The 19,605-nt window shown below is 40.1% G+C and overlaps 1 protein-coding gene across 2 annotated transcripts in view; it reads left to right on the top strand.

Annotated features, from left to right (window-relative positions):
- Window positions 1-19,605, top strand: part of Phka1 (phosphorylase kinase regulatory subunit alpha 1) — a 195,553-nt gene that overhangs the window by 139,821 nt on the left and 36,127 nt on the right. For both annotated transcript variants that reach the window (XM_008855548.3, XM_029557441.1), the window contains 5 exons: window positions 624-763; window positions 11,330-11,486; window positions 14,169-14,248; window positions 17,847-17,925; window positions 18,068-18,197. In XM_008855548.3, the coding sequence (XP_008853770.1) occupies window positions 624-763; window positions 11,330-11,486; window positions 14,169-14,248; window positions 17,847-17,925; window positions 18,068-18,197 (586 nt within the window). The remainder of the gene's footprint in view (window positions 1-623; window positions 764-11,329; window positions 11,487-14,168; window positions 14,249-17,846; window positions 17,926-18,067; window positions 18,198-19,605) is intronic.

Raw genomic sequence — 19,605 nt, forward strand, 5'->3', positions numbered from 1 at the left:
TCACAGAGGTCAGAAGAGGGCTTTGGATTCCCCTGGAACTGGACTTAAGGACGGTTCGCAGCCGCCATGTGAGTGCTGGGAATCGAACCCGGGTCCTCTGCAAGAGCAGTCAGTGCTCTTAACCACTGAGCCATTTCTCCAGACCCTTATTTTATTATTTTTATTTTATGTGTCCAAGTGCATTGCCTGCATGTGTGCACCTGTTTCGTGCAATGCCTGCGGAGTTCAGAAGAGGGTGTTGGATCCCCTGGAACTGGAGTCATGGACAGTTGCTAGCCTCCATGTAGATTCTGGGAATTGAACCTGGGTCCTCTACAAGAGCAGCCAGTTCTCCTAACCACTAAGCCATCTCTCCAGCCCCCAAAGAAACAGTTTTTTAATACTGGATGTCAGATACCCAGGCTGACCTTGAACTTACTATATATATGAGGATAAACTTGAACTCCTGATCCTGCTGTCTTATCCTCCTGAGTGCTGGGATTACAGATGTGCATTACAGTACCTGGCCAACACTTAGAAAATTCTTATGGAAAAAGATTTATAAGTGAAAAGATAACTTATTCTAGGCCATCCTTAATAAGCACTGTGGACTTAGTTTCTTTTTATCATTTTTCACTCCAAAGGTTCCTTCTGTTCGTGTAGAGATACATATTCCTAGAGACCAGTCTGGGGAGGTGGACTTCCAAGCACTGGTTTCACAGTTGAAGGAGACCTCAAGTTTGCAGGAACAAGCTGATATACTCTATATGCTATATACGATGAAGTAAGTAATGGGCATTATCATTATACTTTAATGTTCATATTGTGCAGATGTATATCATGGTGTGTCACAGCTTTCCAATACTATTACAGATATCTCGGGTAATCAGCTTGTTTATTTGTAAGGCTCAAAAAAAGTTTATTTGTTACGCTCAAATAATTCCTTATTTTTAATATTAGTCTTTATAGAAAGGTATGCTGATATATAGCTTATCTTCATTTACTGCTCTTTCATCCTTCAACTCAAAATTGTTTTTTATTATTTATTTTACGTGTATGAGTGTATTGCCTGCATGTATATAAGTGTACCCGTGTTGTGCAGTGCCTGCAGAGGTCAGAAGAAGGTGACGGATCCCCTGGAACTGGAGTTACGGATGGTTGTTAGCCTCCGTGTGTGTACTGGGAATCGAGCCTGTACCTCTAAAAGAACAGTCAGTGCTCTTAACCACTGAACCATCTCTCCAACCCCTCAAAATTCATTTTTAACATAGTTCAAAAAGCTATCTTGTAGTTGGTAAGTGAGAATACAATGAAGAATTTAATGGTTTAGAATTTTCTCCTAAAGAAAGATCAGGTTTTTACTCCTGTTTAATATGGTTTGTACTGTGTCAAATACCTAACTACTCTGAATTGTTATTCGAGAGTTAAAGCTATAAACAATCTTTAAATAATGTATTTTTAACCTGAGATATATTGTTGATTATTTTAACTATATAAAAATTACCTGATTTTCATATGGAAAGAAAAGAAAATATTTCATTTTGGCTCAAAGCTTTGGCAGTTTCATTCCATGATTGGTTGGTCCTCTTGCTTTGGGGTCTGTAATGAGGTGCCACATCATGGCCCGGACATAAGGAAAAACCATTCACTTCATGACCAGGTTGCAAGAGAGGAAAAAGGGCAAGAGAACACAGTCCCAATATTTCCTGCAGGGCACACTTCAGTAACCTAAATTCCTAAAACTAGGCCCTATCTCTTAAAGGTTTCCACCACCTCCCAGTAGTTGCATAGACTGAGGGCCAGCCCTTTAACAAGTGGGCCTTTGGCAGATGGGGGCTTCCAGGTCCAAACTATAGCATACAGTAAATGGAGCACAGCATTGGAATTTCACTTATGTGGATTTACTACTATTTAGCAATATGATCATGGTGTGACTTCAAAGCCTGAGTTGTCTACATTTACAAAATGTGGATTATGCCAACCTCATAAAAATTATTATAAGGGGACAGGAGAGATGGCTGAGCGGCTAAGAGCACTGATTTCTCTGGCAGAGGACCTGGGTTCAATTCCCAGCACCCACATGGCACCTAACAGCTGTCCATTAACTCCAGTTCCAGGGGATCTGATGCCCTCTCCTGACTTCAGGAATTGCACAGCATAGGTGCCCTTACATACATGCAAGCAATATTCTCATACACATCAAATAAAAATAATAAATAAAATATTTTTTAAAAATTATCATGAGTATCTATAAAGTCCATAATACAATGCCTGGCACATAGTAGGTAATCAATAATTGGTATTACCATATTTGGTTCTTAGCCTTAATTACTTTTCCTGTGTTTGTGTGTGTACATGCATGTGCACGCTTGTGTATGTAGGTGTTCATGTTGGAGTATGCGTGCGTGCGTGTGTGCGTGCGTGTGTGTGTGTGTGTGTGTGTGTGTGTGTGTGTGTAGACCAGAAACCACCCTCAGACGTTGTTCTTCAGGCACTGTCCATGTTGTTTTCTGAGGCACAGTCTCAATGGCCTAGGGTTACTGATAGCCTAGGCTGACTGGCCAGCAACCCCAGGTATCTCGACCTCCCCAGATCTGGTATTATAAGAGTGTGTCACCACATCCAGCTTTTTTACATGGATCTGGAAATCTAACTCAGGTCCCCACACTTGTAAAGCAAGCATTTTGCCAACTGCACTATCTCCCCAGCCTGCACTATCTCCCCAACCTTATATTCTTAATGCAAAAGAAAAAAAGGAGTTGGGCATGGTGCTCATGCTTATAATTCCAGAACTGGGGAAGCTGAGGCAATATGATGATTGCCATGTGTTCAGAACCAGCTTGGATTTCATATTGAGAACTGAGCCACCCTTGGCTACAGAGTGAGCCTCTATCTCTACCCTCTTCCCAAATAAATAAATAAAAACATAGAGGCTTATCAGAAAAAGAAACCACATTCTTTAGTGTTTGCCTATGAGTCAGTCTTCAATTCAGTATGTCCAAATTGAACTCTTTCCTGCCCACCCAACCTACACAAAGTAACCTGTTCTTTTTATGTTGTGATGACCACAAAGAAGTGGGATGAAATTTCTCAACTAAATGTGGTTTGAATGCCAAGCCTGCAGATGCCATACACATATATGAAGAGAGTGTGAAGTAATGGAGATTTCTGGGGAGAGCAAAGGTTCCCAAGTTTCTTCTGAAAAGCTTGAGAGAACAGGGAAAGGAGAGCAGATCTGGGGTTTTGATGTGATTGGGGGTGAGAATGGAGTTAGGTTCTCACTAGCACCAATTAAAGAGTACTTGGAATTTCTAGACAAGATGAAGTAGATGAATTCCTCCCTGTTTTCCTGCCAAATTCAGTACATGATTCATGAAAGTCTTTTTCTCTCATATATCCTGTACGGAGTCAGCCAGCAACCTGAAAACATCAGTGAACACAAATATCAAATGCCCTAAGGAAAAAATATTTCTTTTCAACAAAGGACTAGTAAAAAGGCTGCTAAACCAGACAGACAACTTTAAAGACAATAACCACTCTATGCCTGCCAAGCATCACAGGAAAAAAAAACAACAGAGGATCCATCCCAGTAAACAAGGATGTATAGGAAGCCCAGACAGTATTCTTGCCCGGTCTGAACAAGGCAGGTGCTATTTTACCTTCCCACTGCCACAGTGTGTCACTGAATGCCAAGGAGGGATCTGGGACTTTCATCCCTGAGTGGAATGGGGCCTTCTTATAGTGGAGCATGATTAGCATGAGCTTCCATCCCCACCCAATGATGGGGCACCCTTCTCCACTAAATGGTGTCAGAGACGGCCTAGTGGGTCAGGACTTTGATCACTCAGTGCTAATAAAGGGTCAACAGTAAGAAGGCAACCCTTGCCCTCTCCAGGGTGGTATGAAAAAAAGCCTAGTGGGGAGCTTGACTTTCCACCATTGTTCAGCAGTAATGGGACACTCTTTCTGCTGTGTATAAAGGAAGACTGAATGGGGAAGCCACAGTCATTCCCACCAACCTGTAACAGGGCAGTACCCCCTTTCCCTAGTGGTACAGTGTCAGAATAGGCCTGCTGGGACAGATTTAATAGGATCCAGATTATTCCACCATATTACCCCAAATGTCTAGGATACCAATAAAAATCACTTGTCACACCAAGAACCAGAAAGATCTCAACTTGAAAAAAGTATTTAGTGAAGAACACAAACTTCATTATTATAGAAATCAAGTTTGGCAGGTCAAGAAATGGTTTTGAAATCCAATGAATCCTAAAATCAAGAAGGTGTACTTAAGACACTAATGGCCCCAAAGTGACCTACTTACTAATGGGAAAGAATTATTAGCCAGTTACAGTGCCATGTGACACTAATCTCAGCACTTGGGAGGCTGAAACAGGAGGAATACAAATGTGTAGCCATCCTAAGCAATGTGGCCAGGCTGGCTTCCATCTCAAATAAACACTAAAAAATTAAGAAACCACAAAAAAAACAGCAATTTAGCCTTGGTCCTTTCTGTTTTGTGTATTTCCCCAAATCTTACCTCATATGTTAGCAATAACTAAGCTGTGAGCCATGAATACCCCAAACCACTGCTCCCCCTTAGTAAAGAACATCCAGACCCCCCTACAGGGCTACTGAGGAATACCGTCCAGATGTATAACAACATCCCTAACTCCCCTGCTCCTTCTGAGAACCCCCTTGCCTTATGCTCTTCTGAGTGATAGAGTCTGGACAAAACTCTTTTTCCATACCCCACCTCTGCTTGCAGGAATCCTCTATCCCATTAAAGCCTATTTCGTCTATCACCTCCATGAAACTGTCTCTGAGAAAACAATTTTCTGATCTATCTACAGATAATTAGATTTGTATGTACTTTTAAATCATGTGCATGTATATGTCTGTGTGTAAGTATGTGCACAGGACTGCAGGTGCCCATGGATGCCAGAGGTGTCAGGTCCTTCTGAAGCTGGAGTTAAAGGAGGTTGTAAGCCATCCAATGTTGGTGCTGGGAATTGAACTTGGGTCCTCTGCAAAAGCAGTACATGTTCCTAATTGCTGAACCATATCTCTAGTCCCAAAGGACTTTTTTTTTAATATCCCTAAATTTTGGTTTGTGTGACATTTCCTCTTGAGTAAATGCAGGATATGCATTTTCTAGAGCACTTTCTTTTAATTCTATGTTTTTATATTTGATATTTGAATAGATAATACATTGTCGTAGTTCAACATTTTTTAAATATACAAAGATATATAATGAAGGGGTCAGATCTTTTCCCACCTCTGATTCTAAATATCCAGCTTACTTGTGGACAATCTGTTGTTTGTGTCTGTGCATTATCTTGGTATTTTATGCATATATATTAAGATAGACATATATGTGAATATATATATCCCTCCTTACCTAAACTTAGCATAGTACATACACTGTTCTTTCATATCTTGCTCTTCCTTACCTAAATTCTGTATTTTTTTGTCTTTTTGAGACAGGGTCTCCCTGTATCCCCAGCTGGCCTGTCACTCACTATGCAGACCAGGCTGACCTAGCTCTCACAGAGATCCACCTGCCTCTGCCTCCTGAGTGCTGGGACTAAAGGCGTACACCACCAAGGCTGGCCTCAAACTCTATCTTAAAGATCACTACATATACATTCCAGTTACCTATTGCTTTATAACATGTCTCTGCAATACTATGCGACTTTAAAAAAAAATTTAGAATTTTAGAAATATCTTTACTAATTCTTGGCTTGCCCAATCTTGACTAAGAAGTTCTCTCTAAGGGTCTCTCATTCAGCTTTGTTCAGAAATTTACCCAGGGCTGGAGTCATCCCAAGGTGTGCTCACTCATCTGTCCATGGGTAGATACTGGTTCTTACCTACAGCTGGACTACCTGCAAATGAACTCCCATGTGTCAGTTCCTCACAGCATGATGACTAGATTCTAAGAGTGTCGCAAGAGAACACAAGGTAGAAGCTGTATTATTTTTTATGATGTAGCCTCAGAAATCATAGTCTCTCTTTTACCTTTGCCAAAACATATCTGGAGTTAAAGGGAGATGTATTAGTCACTTTTCTGTTGCTGTGATAGAAACGCTGACCCAAGCAGTTTATAGAAGGAAGAGTTTATTTGAGCTTCCAGTTCCAGGAGAATTACAGTCCGTCGTGGCAAGGAGGCATGGTGGCTAGAGCAGGAACAGCAGAAGCTAAGCTCTCACATCATCACGCAAGACCAGGAAGTAAGAGAGCACCTGGAGATCTGGCAAGGCTTAAGAACTCTCTAAGCCCACCCCCAGTGACGTGCTTCCTCCAGGATAGCCACACCTTCTAAAACCTCCCAAAACAGCGCCATCATCTGGGGGACAAAATTTCCAAACACTTGGAGCCTATGGGGGACATTTTCATTCAAACCATCACATTCCACCCTCTGGTCCCCATAGTCTCATGACCATATAAAATGCGAAATGCATTTAGTCCAACTTTAAAAGCCCCCATAGTTAGCCAGGATAGCCACACCTTCTAAAACCTCCCAAAACAGCGCCATCATCTGGGGGACAAAATTTCCAAACACTTGGAGCCTATGGGGGACATTTTCATTCAAACCATCACATTCCACCCTCTGGTCCCCATAGTCTCATGACCATATAAAATGCAAAATGCATTTAGTCCAACTTTAAAAGCCCCCATAGTTAGCCGGGCATGGTGGCGCATGCCTGTAGTCCCAGCACTTGGGAGGCAGAGGCAGGCAGATCTCTATGAGTTTAAGGCCAGCCTGGTCTACATAGTGAGTTCCAGGACAGCTGGGGCTACAAGGAGACCCTGCTTCAAAAAGACAAAAAGGAGTCCCCATAGTCATTCTCAGTCTCAATACTTTTTAAAAGTCCAGAGTCCAAAGTCTCTTCTGTAAGCCTCTATAAAATCAAAAGACAAATTACATACTCCCAACATACAATGGAACCAAATACACATTACCATTCCAAAAGGGAGGAATGGAGGCATAGTAAGGAAATACTGGACCAAAACAAGACCAAAAACCATCAGGACAAACACCAAATCCAGTAGCTTCATGTCCGACTTCTGGGACTTTACTTCCAAAGGGCTTAGATGGCTCAGCCTTTCCAGCTTTGCTGCATGCAATACACATCTCTCTCTTGTGCTGGTACCACTCCCTGTATGCAGGTCTTCTTGGCAGATGCCTCACAGCTCTGGCATCATGAACGTCTTCTTGGGGTCTCCATTGCCAACCAGGCTTCACCTTCACAGCTTCACGCTATGGCCTATCAGGGCCTTCTCTATGCAGGTGAACCCCTGCTGCATGCTGCCTGGCCTCAGTGGCTCTCTGAAACCACAGAGGAAAAACTGATGACCCCTTCACTCTTGCATCTTTCATGCCTCTAAAGCCAGCACCAGGTGAACAACACTGCCAAGTTCGACTGCAAGTTTGGGATGGATTCCAGCCTGCTTTATCCATTTTAGAAGCTTTTCTCTTCAGTGGTCCCTGCAGCATTTTCCTTTTTCACAAGTTGGAGGCTTAACTGGGTGTGGTCTTGCCCTGGAAGCATTCTCTCCATTGTTTAAGTCTGAATCTCTAGGCCCACTCCTTAATCACTTTAATCTCCTTATCAATGGGATCCTCTCCATCACATGCCAGGGCTCCAACATTAATCTTCCTAGTGCTCTTTTTCAATCCATCCTGTACATTCTGTATTTCTTTCTGCCCCATTGGCTCTTTTTCACTGCAAATCTGTATAATATTCACCATTAATAGCCACACCACCATTTCTACATTATGCTGTCTTAAAATTTCTACTGCCAGAGAAATTAGTCCATGGCTTTTCAAATTAAGCCTCAGGTAAGCTTTTTGGCTGTGGGCAGACTCCAGCCAGACTCTTTGCCAAAATATCCCAGTTGCTGCTTAAGTCCTTATTTCCCTCTGCAACTACATTGTTCTCAGCACTACTTTCTTCCAGGAGTCTACTAGAATGACCTGTTAAGCTCTACTTACACCAATCAACTGCTTTTCTAGCCCAAACTTCTAGAGTCTTCCACATTTTTCCAAAACCCCACATAGTCAGGTTCTTCACGGTCAACAGCCCACTCTCTAGTACCAATTACTGTATTAGTCACTTTTCTGTTGCTGTGATAGAAACACTGACCCAAACAATTTATAGAAGGGAGAGTTTATCTGAGCTTCCAGTTCCAGGAGAATTACAGTCCGTCATGGCAGAGAGGCATGGTGGCTGGAGGTGGCTGGAGCAGGAACAGCAGAAGCTAAGCTCTCACATCATCACACAGGCACAGGAAGCAAGAGAGCACTTGGAGATCTGGCAAGGCTTAAGAACTCTCTAAGCCGACCCCCAATGATGTGCTTCCTCCAGGCTAGCCACACCTTCTAAACCTCCCAAAACAGCGCCATCATCTGGGGACAAAATGTCCAAATACTTGGAGCTTATGGGGGACATTTTCATTCAGACTATCATAGGAAGAGCATACACACCCACCTCCAGAGGGGTTGTATAGGAATCAAATTGTAAGAAGAGCATGTTGAACGGGAAATTGTTATAGCCATTTTAGAAAACTTAAATTTACCTTATATTTTACATTTTACCTTTTATTTTTATTAGTATGTATTGATTATACATAATGGCCTTCATTATGACATTTTGATATGTATATAAAATGTATTTAGGGGGCTTGAGAGATGGGTCATCAGTTAAGAGTGCTTACTACACTTCCAAAGGACCCAGGTTCAGTTCCCAAGCACCCACATGGTGGCTCACAACCACCTATAACTATAGCTCCAAAGGCTCTGATACCCTCTTTTGGCCTTTGAGGGCATGGGCACCACCACACACTTGGCATGCATTCACACAAGCATACACATAAATAAAAATTTACATGTGTTTTGATCATATTTTGATGCCCACCCCTGTCACCTTCTCTTATTCCTGTCCCACTCCTGCTGACCTCATGCCTCTTCCCAACAATACTTTCATGTCTTTTTATGACTTGGTGAATTACATTAGGGTTGCTTACAACAGCATTTGTGAGGGTTAGTTTACAGAAGCACTGGTACCTACCTTTTGTTTTCTAATAGTTGTATAAAATTGTATTATTTGAATATGCCACAATTTATTGAACCACTCTCCTATAAATGTACATTTGGGTGTTTTCCAGTCATTGACTGTAACAGTATTTATAGTAGATAACTTCTAACATACATTATTACACATGTGTAGAAGGAATTTACATTAAACCACAAATTGAATTGATAAAGCAAAATTATAGGCATTTTTAGAAAGGTATATTGATATATGTCTATAATCATAGCTATTAGGTGGTAGAAGCAGGACGATCATAAGTTCAAGGTCATCCTTGGCCACATATTAAATTTAAGGCCAGCTTTGGAAACCTGTATCAACTTCCACCCCAAAATTTTATTTTTTATTTTATTTGAATGAATGTATTGCCTGCGTGTGTGTAAGTGTACCTGTGTCATAAAATGCCCAAGCCACCTCATGGGTGCTGGGAACTAAAGCAATTAAATGGTTTTTAAATTTTTTGTTTGTTTGTTTGTTTTGTTTAGTCACAGTATTGTGCATCTTTCACTACTATCCATTTTAAAACATTTTCATTATCCTAAGAAGAACCCCTCTCCCTTTATCCATTAACTCTCAATCCCTTTAATATACCCAGCCCTAGATAGCCATAAATCTACTTTCTGCTGTTTAGGACATTTTCTATAAATTGAGTCATATAATATGTGGTCCTATATAACAAGCATCTTTCATTTAGTGTAGTATTTTCAACGGTATGTCCATGTCATAGAAAAAAATATTGGTACTTCATTTATTGCCAAATATTGCCTGTTTTACTACAGCACATTTTATTTATTGATGGATGTTTGAATTATTCTCACTTTGGGGCTATTGTGAATAATGCTAGTGTGAACATTCGTGGACAAGTTAGTGCAGACATAAATTTTCATTTCTCTTGGCTATATAACCAAGAGTAGAAATTCTGAATCATATGGTAACTCTGGGTTTAATCATTGTAAGAACTGCCAGGCTCTTTCCAGTATTTCCAAATAGCCCTCCAGAAGGCTCATTCTAATTTTCACTCCCACCAGGGATTGCTGCAAGTGCTAGGCCTCACCCAATACAATGTTATCAAATTTGAGGATTTTTGAAAGCTTGGTACAATAAAAATGTTATCTTGATATATGTTCATTCCAATTTTTATTTAGTGTGAGGTTGACTACTTTTTCTTATATTTAAAGGCTACCAATATTTGTTTTACCAAATTTTCTTGTGCAATTTCTTATATTTTTATCTACTTGTTCTTTACAAGAAGAATTGGACTATGAATTACAAATATTTTTGCCATTTTGTAATTTATCCTACACTCTGCATGCAGTGGTTTTGCAGTAAGAATTTTTATTATTTTATGTATAAATGTATCAAAGTTTATTGCTTATGGTGAGTGTTCCATAGTTAGAAAATCTTCTTCTTTCCAAATTTATAAACTAATTTTCCCATATATTTTCTAACACCTTAGCCTGTATAACTTTTGACACATTTGGAATTATATAGACTGTCAAGCATAGATTAACTTTTTCCCAGATAGGTACTTGATGGTCTTAATTTAATAAATAATTTACATTTGTCATTTATTAAATTCCCAATTTCAGATAGCTTTACGTATTTCTTAATTGACTTAGTTGACACCAAATAACAGTTATTATATAACACCAATGTATCTGTATCCTTTAAACAAAAACATACATTCTTATTTCATTAGATTTTTAAAAATATTTTATTTATTATTTCTAGTTTATGTGTATGAGTGTATTGCCTACATGTAGGTAAGTGCACCCATGTCGTGCAGTGCCCACAGAGGTCAGAAGAGGCTGTCAGATCCCCTGGGACTGGAGTTACGGACACTTGTTAGCTGCCATGTGGGTGCTAGGATTCGAACCCAGGTCTTCTGCAAGAACATCCAGTGTTCTTAACTGCTGAGCCATCTCTCCGGCCCCTATTTTATTAGCTTTTGAAATACAGTATGCTTTCTGAAATTTCAGTAGTCAAATCTCTGTCTTTAATTTTAGCTATATTGAAGTTTGTGACATGGGTAAGAGAATGCATTATGTCAAAGCACAGCTAAAACAAAAAAATTTGTGTCTATATATTTGGCTTTTAAGAATGACTGTTAATCATAGTTTTATGAGTCCTTAGTAAATAATAGTTTCTACTTAAGTAGGCCTATCAAAAAAGTATATCCATTATCACACTGAAAAAAAAGATTTTTGCCTGAGATTTTTCATATAATTAATGTAGCCCCATCTTTGCAATGCTAGGGGACCTGACTGGGACACCGAATTGTACAAAGAAGGGGGTGCTACAGTCAGAGAGCTTCTTAGTGAACTGTATTGCAAAGTTGGAGAAATTCGGCACTGGGGCCTGATCCGATACATCTCTGGGATCCTAAGGAAAAAGGTGGAGGCACTTGATGAGGTAATAATAAGTTCTTCTTGAATTTATACCAAATCTAAATGGGGAGGTATTTTTTATTTCCACAAAAGTTCTTTCTCAATGTATATTTTATTGAATTTTTTGTGCATTTCATACAATACATCTTAATCATATTTAGACCTTCTCCCGTATCTCCACCACCCTATAGCCTACCCACAGATTTTGTGCATTCTGCCATATGTGTTAAGGCCTATTGAGTCAAGTTTGTGTACCCAGATGTCCCTGGTTGTGAGTTCATCCACTGGAGCCTGTTCAGCCCATCTAGCATCACTCCCTTAAAGATGAGCTCTTCTCTCTCCCCACTGTAATCAGCTGACAATAGTTCCTCAGCTAAGGTTGGGGCCTCCTGCCCATTTCCCCAGTTCTATGCTGATGTTTTTGTCTGACTGAGTTTATATTGGTCTTATGCATGTTGTCACCATTGCTGTAAGTTTATATGAGCAAGTTCCCTGAAGCCTGAGAGATTCTGTTTCCTTACAGTCACGCACCACCCTTGGCTCTTAGAATCTTTCCACCCCCTCTTCTGCAATGATCCCTGAGCTCTGTGTGGGTGAATTTTGTGTCCTATCTAGGGACACATACTCTGAAATCTCTTATACTTTACACTTTGGCCAGTTGTGGCCTTCTGTGTCCATCATCCTCTGTTGCATGAGGAAGCTTTGCTGATGCATTAATAGTCTCTCTACCCACTGTTCCACTCTTTTCCATGAGCCTTAGGTATAGAGGTTCCATTGTAAATGTGTCACTTATAGCTAGGAATCTCACAAGCTTATTCTCTGTATGTGACCAGTTGTGAATCTCTGTAATAGTCTCCATCTGTTGCAAAAAGAAGCTTCTTAAATGAGTGGTCACTGGTATCCTTGTCTGTAATATAAGGAATCATATTCTGTGTACAGTAAGAAATCACATTTGTCTAGGGATGTGACAGATGCAGGATTTTCTCTAAGATCTATGACCTCTCTAGGATCTATGACCTCTCCAGCCATGTGTATTTGGCTATGTTTACAGTGCCACACATGTGTTCCTTCCCATTGAGCAGACTCCAAATCAAATTAGATATCTGTTGATTACCCCCAAGATAAAAGTGCCACTACTGCACCAATATAGTTTGCTGTGCCACTCATTGTTGTGGTTATCAGGCTTTAAAACTGGGCTTGGTCCATTTATTGATTTTTTCTTCCTTAATGCTTGCATAGTATCTTCTAAAACTATGAGCGCCAGCCTTTAGAGAGGAGACTTCCAGGTTAGTTCCAGTTCCATTGCTCCAAGTTCTATGTCTGATGTGCCTGTCTTCAAAAATAGGGTCTTACCTTCAAGTTCTGGGAAGTAATCAAGGGCTGTAGCAATAGCCTGTGGTATTCTGGGAGTCTCTTGGACTACTCTGGCCAACAATTTGAAGGGGGATTTCTCCTGTCTGGCACAGTGTTGTTATATAGCCTTCAACTATACACATGCACTAATATATAGGTATTTTATGTATATTTTTCAGTAGGTTTTGAACTGATACATTTCCCTCTGGTTTTTTTATACCAGCATTATTTATCTCTCCTCTCCTAGTCTAAACCTCCCTACTCCCTCACCAATTAAAGTACCTCCATTTTCCCTTTGTTAATACCTATCTCCTGTTATCTCCCCTCTCTTGAGCTCTTTCCCCTTTACTCCCATGGTTACGTGTATAATCCTCTCTTCTCCCTTTCCAGTTAAACACCCCCCCCCATTTTCCCATTTCCCCCTTAGTAACATCTGTCTCCTACTACCCCCTCTCTTGGACTTTTTTTCCCTTTACCTCCATGGTTCCTTTCCTAAATGGAGAGCTATTTTTGAAGTCATTTCAGAGCTGAAAGTGTAGCTCAGTGCTAGAGTACTTGCCTTGTGTGCGGAGGATCCAGTCCTTTGCACTGCAGGGGGAAAATCATTGATTTTCATAATTGTTTTTAAAGCATCTACAACCTCTAATTGTTTCTGGTGTTTTCTTTCATACATAAAATTTCTGATACTGATTTTTATTTGTAAATGACAATTATGCCTTACTGAACCAAAACAACTACAGAATTGAAGGGTGTTATAAACCATAAGAATTAAAAAAAAATTTAAACTCCTTATTGAGCTTGTGTACATTTCATACAACAGTTCTTAATCAAATTTAGACCCCTTTCCCATCTATGCCCCCCTACACTCACACCCCCACTGGACCTCATGCATTCCATCATAAATGTTATGTGTATGAGTATATTACCTGCATATATGTAAGTGCACCCTTGCCTTACAATGCCCACGGAGGTCAGAAGAGTGCATTGGATCCCCTGGGACTGGAGATATGGATGGCTGTTAGCTGCCATGTGGGTGCGGGGAACCAAACCTGGGTCCTCTGCAAGAGCAGCCAGTACTCTTAACTGCTGAGTTGGCTCTCCAGCCCCAACCATAAGTCTTTTAAATCTTAATGTAGTTACACTAGGCTAAAAGTTCCTGTCTCCCAGAAGGTAAAAGTACCACCTTAATGTTTCTTCCTGGAAAGCCCTCTTAGTGATCATGGTGTTTCTTGAGAAAGAACGTTTAGTGTATTGTTGTAAATTAACGGAGAGCAAAGCTTTATAGGCTGAGAAGAGAAATGTTGTGGAAGTCTGAAATTGTGTACAGTGATAATGGTACACTCCCTCTTCTCAGGCCTGCACCGACCTTCTCTCCTATCAAAAACATCTAACAGTAGGACTTCCTCCAGAACCTCGAGAGAAGACCATCTCTGCGTGAGTGGGGCATTTGGTTAGGTTTTGTAAGGTTTCTCTGACCCTTTAAGAAGCTGTGTTCTCTTTCCCTAACTGGTATAACATCTTACATGCACACTTCTAGCAGAGCCACAGACTAAGAGAATGCTGGTAATGATTCACACAAGTAACTGAAAAGAAAATTTTTACGGAGTAATACTCAAACTTTTTTGTTTATTGGCTTCCTAAACCTCTCATTCTGAAAAATAAACAAAAACACAAGACATCAAGAATTAGCACCTACAAAAGTCAACCATACTTTGAAAGAGAAGTAAAAGGAAGTATGTGGCTGGAGCTCAGGGCTAATGCTGATGCAGTTCTGTGCTCCTGAAAAAAAGAATCAAGGGGTGAAAGTCAAAGTCAAAGGGGAAAACAGGTACTTACAGAGCAGTGATGCTACCTGCAAGAACAGTCATCACATTGCTGCTGGCCCAGTTTACTGGAGCTTCAGATTAGCAGCAGTCCCCTGAGACAGGCTGGGGCTGGAGAGAGTGAGGAGTGGACTAAAGCTACAGTGGGAAGTTTTCATTCCTGTATGTATCTCTTTTTTTTTTTTGTCTTTTTGAGACAAGGTCTCCCTGTAGCCCCACCTGGCCTGGAACTCACCATGTAGACGAGGCTGGCCTTGAACTCACAGAGATCCACCTGCCTCTGCCTCCTGAGTGCTGGGATCAAAGGTGTGCACCACCACGCCCGGCTCTATGAGTTGTTTTTTTTTTTTTTTTAACCAATAGCTGCCAGTAAAACTTAACTGCACTAAGTCTGTTTAATTTCATGTCATGCCAGTGCCAATATTTAAATCTGCAAACAGATTGTATTTATAAGAAATATTTTAGAGGGATTCTAAGTTCATAAGTGATCAAAAATAAATCTGGTTTTCTATGAAGGAATAATTTAAAAACAACATATTCCTCCCGCATGCCAGTTCTACTTCAATAGTCAATGTAGTAAAAAGGTCGGGTTTTGGTTTTTTTTCTTTTTTTAAACTTTTTGAGATAAAGTCTCACTGTATACCACAGGCTAACCCTGAATTTACAATTATTTTGCCTTAGTCTCCTGAATATTCAGATTACAGGTGTGCACCACCATGCCTAGCTAGTGAAATTTATTTTGTAAACAAAGCTCTAGATATAAAGTTTAATCCAGGATAAATGAGAGAAAAGTAAACAGAGATAACTTGGTGATGTCTACATATCACTTTTTCCCAGTTCATGTCCATGTCTACTCCCTTTAAGGTCCAGTTCAGAGTCCTGGATGGAGGCGTGGAGAGACAAGTCCAAGGACCATGTGTCATAGATTCCATATGTGAAGTCTTAGTTATGTTTTAGGAAAACAGTCCTAACCTTGTATGTTAACTTGCTTGGACTTAAATAGCAAAATACCACAGATTAGATGGTTTAAACAATAGAAATTTACTCTCTGACAGGATCACAGTGTCTCATAATGCCTGGCAACGTCAGCAGGGCTGCTTCCTTCTGAAGGCTGTGAAGGACCTCATTCTAGGTCCTTCTTCTTGTCTTGTAAGACGGCTGTCTTCTCCCTATGTCTCTTCATATTTCTTCATCCTATCCATGTATCTCTATCCAAATTCCCTCCCTTTTTAAAAAAATTATTTATTATTATTTTTATTTTATCTGTATGCATGTATTGCCTGCATGTGGGTAAGTGCGCCCGTGTAGTGCAATGCCCATGGAGGTCAGAAGAAGCTGTCAGATTCCCTGGGACTGAAGTTATGGACAGTTATTAGCTGCCATGTGGGTACTGGAATTCGAACTCGGGTCTTCTGCAAGAACAACCAGTGTTCTTAATTGCTGAGCCATCTCTCCAGCCCCAAATTTCCCCCTTTTATAAGGACGTATTAGACAAGGAATCAGAGACCCACTGAAGGGATACCCCAATTGTGTCACCCTGCATTCCTGTTCAGCATGGAAGAAGCCAGAATGGTCTGTGTCCCAATTCCCTATCCACAGTTGGATAACCTCTTCAGAGGATGGTGTGATAAGAATAGGAGATAGGAATTGGCTAGGCAGTTAGGCTAAAAAGACCCCAAAGAAAAGTAGCCAGTTTCTTGGCTAAAACTTACAATGTCCTTGGGCCTCTTAGCAACATACTCTGTTCCATTCAATCATATGCATTTTAATTTTTTAAATTTCTGTGATTAAAATATTATTAATCTTGGGGCTAGAGAGATCGCTCAGCCATTAAGAGCACTGGCTGCTCTTGCAAAGGACTAGGGTTAGAATCCCAGCACCCACATGGTGGCTAACAACCTTCCCTAATTCCAGGTTCCAGGGGATCCAAGAGCCTCTTCTGTCCTCCGTGGGCATTGCACAACATGGGTGCACTTACCTACATACAGACATAGCATTCATACACATAAAATAAAAATAATAAATAATTTTTTTTAAGTGGTGGAGAGATATGGGAGGAGTTGGAGAGGAGGAAGTGGGCATGGATTTGATAAAAAAAAAAAACACCTTATATGCATGTATGAAATTCTCAATAAATTATTTTTTAAAAAAGGATTCACTTAATTTCTTCATTTTAATTCCCTCTTAAAACCATATTTCCCATTAAGATCACACTCTAATGTACTAGATATGGGAATTTCAATGTAGGAATGTTGAGGGACACAATTTCCTGTCAAACAGAACCTTCTACCACAAATCAGATCAGGTTTGTGTCACTATAGGCATTTCAAAAAAATATGGCATGATATACCCCTGCAAAGTACGTCATGTCATTGAGAGTCTCACAGCTGTGTCCAGATATTATGGTGCATGCCTCCAAGTCCAGCACTCTGGGGCCTGAGGCAGGAGAATCAAAAATTTAACCACCAGCTTTGGCTACATAACAAGACCTTGTCTCAAAAAAATAAAAAATTGAAAGTCACAAATGTGGGAGAACGTGTATATTCCTGCTGTGTGCATGTGTGTTTGTAATTGTAGCTGAACTGATGAAATTATTAAAAAATCAATATAGCCCTGTAAGATGCAGCTATAAAGTAATAACATGCTTAAAACTAGTTTCTTTGTAAACATCATGTTTAAAACTAGCCATGACAGACTAGTTTGGAAGGACATCATGAGTGAGTTTTAAATGAAAAATTGAAGGTGTAGTAGACTTTACAAAAATTGATATGGGCCAGAGCGTGCCAAGAAGGCAATGGATAAGATTTGGACTCGGAAAGGACCATAAATGATGTGGTGTTGAAGCAGTGACTTAGAGTTGGGACGAGGTTATTTTTGGGTTTTTAAAAAATATTTTATTTATTATTTTTATTTTATGTGTAAGAGTGTATTGCCTGCATGTATGTGAGTGCACCCGTGTTGTGCAATGCTGTGGAGGTCAGAAGAGGGCTTTGGATTCCCCTGGAACTGGAGTTAAGGATGGTTTGTAGCTGCCATGTAGATGCTGGGACTCGAACCTGGGTCCTCTGCAAGAGCAGCCAGTGCTCTTAATCGCTGAGCCATCTCTGCAGCCCCAACTCTCCAGAGTTGGGAAGAGATTTTTTAAAATATGTATATTTAGGCTTATGTGATTATCGAATTTCTACTTTATTCACTGTTTTCTTCCTTAGGCCTCTGCCATATGAGGCACTGACTCAGCTGATAGAGGAAGCCAGTGAAGGAGACATGAGCATTTCAATCCTTACACAGGTGAGCAGTATTATAAAGCCTAACCTGACAATTGATGTTTTAGTATTTGTTTTTAATGGAGCTGGCAGTTTGCAAAAATAGCAAACTAGACATTGTGAAACATGTACTATATAATTTTTGCTTATATCCATTCTGTACACAGGAAATAATGGTATATCTAGCCATGTATATGAGAACTCAGCCTGGTCTCTTTGCTGAAATGTTTCGTCTTCGAATTGGTCTGATCATACAAGTTATGTCAACAGAACTGGCCCACTCTCTTCGGTGTTCGGGTAATTTAATTCTTCAACTGGTTTTAGGGGGAGTTCACTCATAGTGCAGATGAAGTTTCATATCAGGAGGAAAAGAAAGCTACAATATTTTTGTTCACAGCTCAGAAGCTGTATAAGGCTATTTTATTCCCATATTTATCAGTCACTACTTTCCAAGGCAAGGGGGTGGAAACACGACATATTTGTGTGCTGGTTTAGCAACTTCAAAGCTTCACCTCTTGGGAGCCTCTGTGTTCTACCTTCTTCTTAATCAAGTTATTTTAGCTAACTTCCTTCTGCCTACCACCTCAAGAGCTCTGGAGAGCTGGACATACTGTGTTCTGTTTCAAAGAGCAAAGCTTCTGGACACCAAGTGTGAGTCGCTTAATCATCACATCATAGTGTTAGTGTTCTGCCAATATCATGAACAAATAAAAGAAGTCAGTGTTTTTAATAACATTTATCTAACAAGACTCTAAAATTAACTTTAGGTACATTTGTCAAGGTTACAGTTTTATTTGGGACCTGCGAAAGATGTACAGCAGATTGTCAAGCAGGCACATCAAACCTCTTGACATTGTGACGCACCATTGTCATCTGCAGAGTTCATACTTGAGAACCCCATAACTGAGTTATAAAAAAAAATCACACAAGTCTCATCATGTTTTAAATAAGTTTACAGTTTTATACTGGGTCACATTCATAGCTATCCTTGGCTGCATGTGGCCTTCAGGCTGTGAGCGAAACATGCCTGAGGTATAGGGGAAATGAGGAGACAGAACCCACAGCATAAATCTCTTTTCCATTGTTTTTTTTTTATTTCAACAAGAAGAATAAAATAATAGAGTGAAGGATGGAATAGAAAAATACAATCACAGTTGCAAAACTCAAAACTGAAAATCATTATTTCAGTTAAATTTCTCCAAATGCCTTTTAAGAAACTATTTCTTTTATTTTTAATTATGTGTATATTTATGTGTGGGTATGTGCACACCTGAGTGCAAGTACCTGAGGAGTCCAAAAGAGGGTGTCAGACCACTGCAGCTGGAATTACAGGTGGTTGTGACCAGTCCTATATGGTGTTGGGAGCTTAATTCAGGTCCCCTGCAAAAGCAGTGCACACCCTTAACTGCTGAGTCATCTCTCCAGTCCCCCAAATGGCTTTTAAAATATTTTTGAAACAAGTTACCTCTCTAGCCCGGGCTGGCCCATAATTTGTGATCTTCCTGCCTTCAGCTCCAGAGTACTGGATTATAGGAAAGCATCACCATGCCCAGTGCACCAAGGCTTTTAATTGAGATAATTTATACTTGTATAATCCTTCAAGAAGAGAACTAACAATTATTTTATGCCTATTTTTTGCCAGACACTGTTATTTGCTATATATGTGTGTGTGTGTGTGTGTGTGTGTGTGTGTGTGTGTGTGTGT

This window comes from Nannospalax galili, unplaced genomic scaffold, assembly GCF_000622305.1.
Source record: "Nannospalax galili isolate Female #2095 unplaced genomic scaffold, S.galili_v1.0 scaffold747, whole genome shotgun sequence".
Taxonomy (NCBI): domain Eukaryota; kingdom Metazoa; phylum Chordata; class Mammalia; order Rodentia; family Spalacidae; genus Nannospalax; species Nannospalax galili.